At 43.2% G+C, this 4,842-nt stretch overlaps 1 protein-coding gene across 1 annotated transcript in view; it reads right to left on the reverse strand.

Moving 5' to 3' along the window:
* The window catches only part of CACNA2D3 (calcium voltage-gated channel auxiliary subunit alpha2delta 3), a 931,343-nt gene that overhangs the window by 260,399 nt on the left and 666,102 nt on the right, over positions 1-4,842 (reverse strand). Inside the window, exon 16 of the mRNA XM_006143064.2 lies at positions 1,554-1,571. Within this exon, the coding sequence (XP_006143126.1) occupies positions 1,554-1,571 (18 nt within the window). The remainder of the gene's footprint in view (positions 1-1,553; positions 1,572-4,842) is intronic.

Consider the following 4,842-nt stretch of genomic DNA (forward strand, 5'->3'; position numbering starts at 1 on the left):
AACCAGCTGGGGCATCTTCCTTGACTCCACACTTCCTACGATTGCAGTAACATGCTCCAGCGTGCGGGGCATGTGTTGTGACTCAGTGCATGACAACAGAAGAAACAAGTGAAATGAGGTAAGTGCTACTGAAGAACCGTACATCCCAGAGACGTGTGTCCTTACCATATTGCGTGTCGGTTTGTTTTAGACCTTGTTTTAAAATTCCATGGCTGACAGCACCTCCAATCCATGAGGAATCTTCTACAACAGGAACACTTTTATATATGGATCAGTGAAAATGTGATGAATAAATGCCAATAAGTTAAGGTCAGCCCATTTTTAGACACTGAATTTATTAAGCCTCTTTCCAAAAAAAAAGAAAATTCAAATGTGGACAATTAAGAAAGTACACCCTATCAAAGACGTCCAAGTCTTCCAAACAATCTGGAATTCGAACCATGTCTTTACCCTGGAAGTTGTTGCTATCCTCGAATACTTTAACTTTTAATGAAGTGTTCAGTCCTTTTGTGATGGCACTGAAGTGTAATCAAACATTACCATAAGCCAAGTCACACACGAGCGCGGCTTGCCTTGTTTAAATATCTCAAATATATTTGAGTAATCGTGTAATGATTTCTAGGCCTCTGGTTGTCCAGATGGTCTGAACAGACTGTCTTCTGTAGAGTGGTTGTACTTTTTCTCTCAATGCGAAGGAGCCGAGGCATCTCGGCTCCAATCTGGAGAGCCAAGGAGGTGCGGCTTACATTTCAGGACAGTGTCCTACCTAAAGTCTTGAAACAAAACTAACCCACATCTGGCCCCCAGAAATTGCTGTGTCTTCCAGAAGTCTTGCTTAGTTTTGTGGAAATACACAAGGACAATGTAGCAGGCATCCCGTAGCATGTTTTCTGCCACAGCTGTCTTTCGGATACAATGACATGCCATGGGGACTGATACAGCAAGCCATCACTGCAACCACATGGAGTCTTTCTGGACAGAGAACATTCTAGATGGTGGGAACAAATCATCCACAGACAATGAGGACCAGTGAAAGGGTCTGGCCATTGGTAGGAACTCTGAGCTAAGGTCTCTGGGAGATAGGAGTTACAGGACAAGCATAAGAGCTGTTGATTTTGCAATTAAAGAAACCAAAGAGGAGTATTTGGAGATTGGTGTAGGAGCCCAGAAATCAAACTTGGTCACTAGGTTCTTCCAGATTATTTACATTATCTGTCTCCCTAAGAGATGATCTCGGAAAAGGCCAGGAATGCTATGTTGGAAGGGAAGTGCCAAACTTACTTTTCCTGTTACCTGAGAATTTGCAAGGAAATGGTTAGGCATGGATTTGCCCCCTAACCAGTGGTCACAATAGGGTTTTTTGATGGGACTTGGCTGGGGGCAGTGGTCAAAACTGTGTTTGTAGGCCTCTCTGTTCCTGCCCAATTTCAGGGTTCTGAAGCTGTAAGAGGAAACCATTTCACTGGTCATGACAGTGCCAAATGTACAACACCATGGAGACATGCACAGCTTGTGAGTCTGGAATGACCAGAATGTGATGAAAAAGAGTTTACCTTTTGTGCCTGAGGGAGCTGAAAAATAAGGGGAACACACACAAAAAAAAAGAAGGAAAAAAAATCAATCATTATATACAAAATTAAGGTTACCTGTAAATTCCATTTTGCTGTCCTGACAAATGGAAAAAATTCAAAACTGGAGGAAAAAGTGTGAAATCAAACTGAAGCCAAGTCATTTTTCAAAACCAGTTACACTGGGGGCCAGCACATGGTGTGGAGATTAAGGCACTGGACTCCCATCTGGCCAATGGCAGTTTGAGTCCAGGAAAATCACACCTGGTGCGCATATGTGTGTACCCAAAATCCTAAGAATGGAGAAGGGATTGAGGTACAGCCATTCTCCCTGAGGGCTGAGTTCCCACTTTTCTTCTCTCTCTCTCTGGCGAGCTCACGCACCCTGTGGCAAAACAAAACAAAACAAAACCTGAAAAAAATTCTAAAGCTACACCACCACTTATTCAACCTGCTATGTGGATTTATGGTATCAACGGATAATCTCTGGGTTTGTCATCACGTATTTGGGAATCACCAAGCCCAAAGCCATTCGGTAGCTTCCAATAAAGTCAGACCCGAGTAGTTCTCTCCAGTGACCCTGGAGCACAAAACTATGAGCCAGTCCCTTTTCCCAGGAGGCCAGCAGTTCTCAACTGGAGGAGGACTATCTGGAGTACTCCGTGTTGTCACAGCTGGGGGTGGTGGGAGGGAGTGTGAGTGGTAGACCTCTGGAGGGCAGAAGCCAGGAATGCTGGGAAACAGCCCACAAAGCACAGGGCATCCCTGCGACAAGGAGCTATCTGGCCCATATGCCAAGAGTGCCAACGCGGAGAAGCCCTGCTATACATGAAGAGAAGATTGTCAGAAAAGTATTGTGTTTTTAAAGTCAATTTTCTTGCTTTGCAGCACATTAACTGTTACCTTTATTGGTGATTAAGGAAGCATGCACAAGATTTGTGCACTTAAAGTAAAGCTGATAGTCTGGGAACAACGAAAACGCAGTCAGTCAATCCATAAAATAAGACATAACAGTGTTCCCAATGGCACAAGCAAGAAATTGAAATTAATAGGTATGTGGAAAAAGATGAACATTTATGAGACATATTTGTCTATTTTTCTACACTGAGATGATTACGCTGTGGTTTAATGCCACAGTCTTGTGACTGACATTATAGCATACAGTGTTTTGAAGAAGAATTTTTTTCTAATCTGAAAGGGAATTAACATTATCCATGTCTTAATACCCATCTAGAAACTGCATCATTACCAAGACAGACTGCCCATCATAAAGACTAACATTCCTCACGTGTGAACTTGTTACTAGGCATCACCTTAAGTTCTCTATTTGCATTCTCTCATCAATACAAAGAAACCCAATGCCAGGTATCCCCATTTTATAGATTAAAAAAATTAAAATGAAGGGGCCACCAGGTGCATGGTGGATAAGGCACTGGACTCCCATATGGTCAACCATGGTTTGAATCCCAGGCCCAGTGGCTTGAAAATCACACCGGTCACGAGTACATCAGTGCACAAAATCCTAAGAGGAGAATGGATAAGAAGGGACTATGGCACAGCGACCCCCTCTGGGGGGGGTGTTTTCTCACTTTCCCTCTCTGACTCTCTCTAGCTAACACGTGTCCTATGGCAAAAACCTAAAAGAAAAAGAAAAAAATAAATAAAATTAGAACCAGAAATTAAGCAATTATACAATGCCCGATTAGAAAAGTATTGCGCTGACTTTAGAATGTACAAATTTAACTCAACTCACTTAAGAACAAAGACCACAAACGGGAATTGTGACTGCAAACTTTCCCTCTCTAGAGTTTATCGCATCGGATGTACAAGAAGGTACAAGACAACCAAGTCAGACACCCTCGGGGCCCCATTCAAATCTCCTACCTTTCCCATTCTTTTTACCTTGGACAGAACGCTCTCCCTTCACATGCACTGAGCCCAGGGCTCTTTTCTACATCTGAGCCTCTGCCCCTGTGGATGGCGCCCAGCCAAGGAAGGAGGCGATAAACCCAAATCCACGAGCTGTCGCAGCTCTCAGAAATGTCTCCAAAACAGTATTGGGAACATGCATAAAAGCAGACCCCAACCTCCTCAACATTCAATTTAAAACACTTTTATCCCAAACAGGTTTCTGGGTTTAAGGAGAGAGGCACACGGGCATGTTTTTCTGGTTCACTCTTTTGTTCATCCATCCGTCTGTTCATTCGTTCTTTCTTTCTTTCCTTTTTTTTTCTTTTTGGTTCTTTCCTCCTATGTATGACTTAGCTATTCCAAAAGGAGGTTCAGAATTCCCTCTAGTGCTGCTCAAGAGTTAAAAAATAAATAAATAAAAATTGTATGGAGAGGTGAAAAATAAAGCCTCAAATGAGAAAGCATTTAAAGAAAGTGTCTAAAAATTAAACACCTTTCTTTTTTTGGGGGGGGGAGAGGTTTTTGCTATAGGGCATGTGAGCTCACCAGAAAGACAGAGAGACAGAAAGTGAGATATCACCCCCTGGGGGGATGGCCATGCCACAATCCCTTCTCCTCCTTTCTCATCTCGGGATCTTGGGCACGCACGCACATGCGCCCGGCGTGAGATTAAGCCACAGAGACTCGAACCGCAGTCGACTACATGGGAGTCCAGCCACATAGCCATTACGCTAACTGCTGGTCCCATAATTAAATACCTTTTCACACAATGGAAAAGAAAACCTTGGACACAGACATTGTAGAATGAAAAGTGTATGTTTCCTTAGGAAGGTATGTGTGTTGAATCCTGGCTTATGCTATATGAAATGCACGGGTCACCATGAGAATTACGAATGTTTGATGAACTGCAAAATAAATACCCAAGGTAAGTCCTGCACAAACTGCCTGCTTTACAGGCCTGTCAGGCAGGAGAGCTGCCTTTCTCTCTTACTACTTCTTTCTTTCTTGAAGTTTTATCTTAGTTGAGCAGGAAACACCTCATTTTGACTCACCCATTCAAGCACATGAGAAGAAATCTTGGGAAGGAAAATGAGAGACTAGGCCTTTGTGGTGATGTCCTCAGTTTAAGACTGCCCTCAAACTCTCCACAAAACATATATTTTTCTTAAGAAATAACTCATGAGAACAAACAGCGACTTTCTTAGTAGAGCTTTTAAATAAGGTAAATTACAGCTTACGAGGCCCTAAACAGGTTGGACCTCTGTGAAGGAGCCTCAGAACCGAGCATGACAAATTTAGATCAGATCATCGCAACCACAGACGCTACTGCTTGGGAACTGGCACCCCCCCCCCCCCCCCCCCC

The sequence above is a fragment of the Tupaia chinensis genome, unplaced genomic scaffold, assembly GCF_000334495.1.
Source record: "Tupaia chinensis unplaced genomic scaffold, TupChi_1.0 Scaffold000091_1, whole genome shotgun sequence".
Taxonomy (NCBI): domain Eukaryota; kingdom Metazoa; phylum Chordata; class Mammalia; order Scandentia; family Tupaiidae; genus Tupaia; species Tupaia belangeri.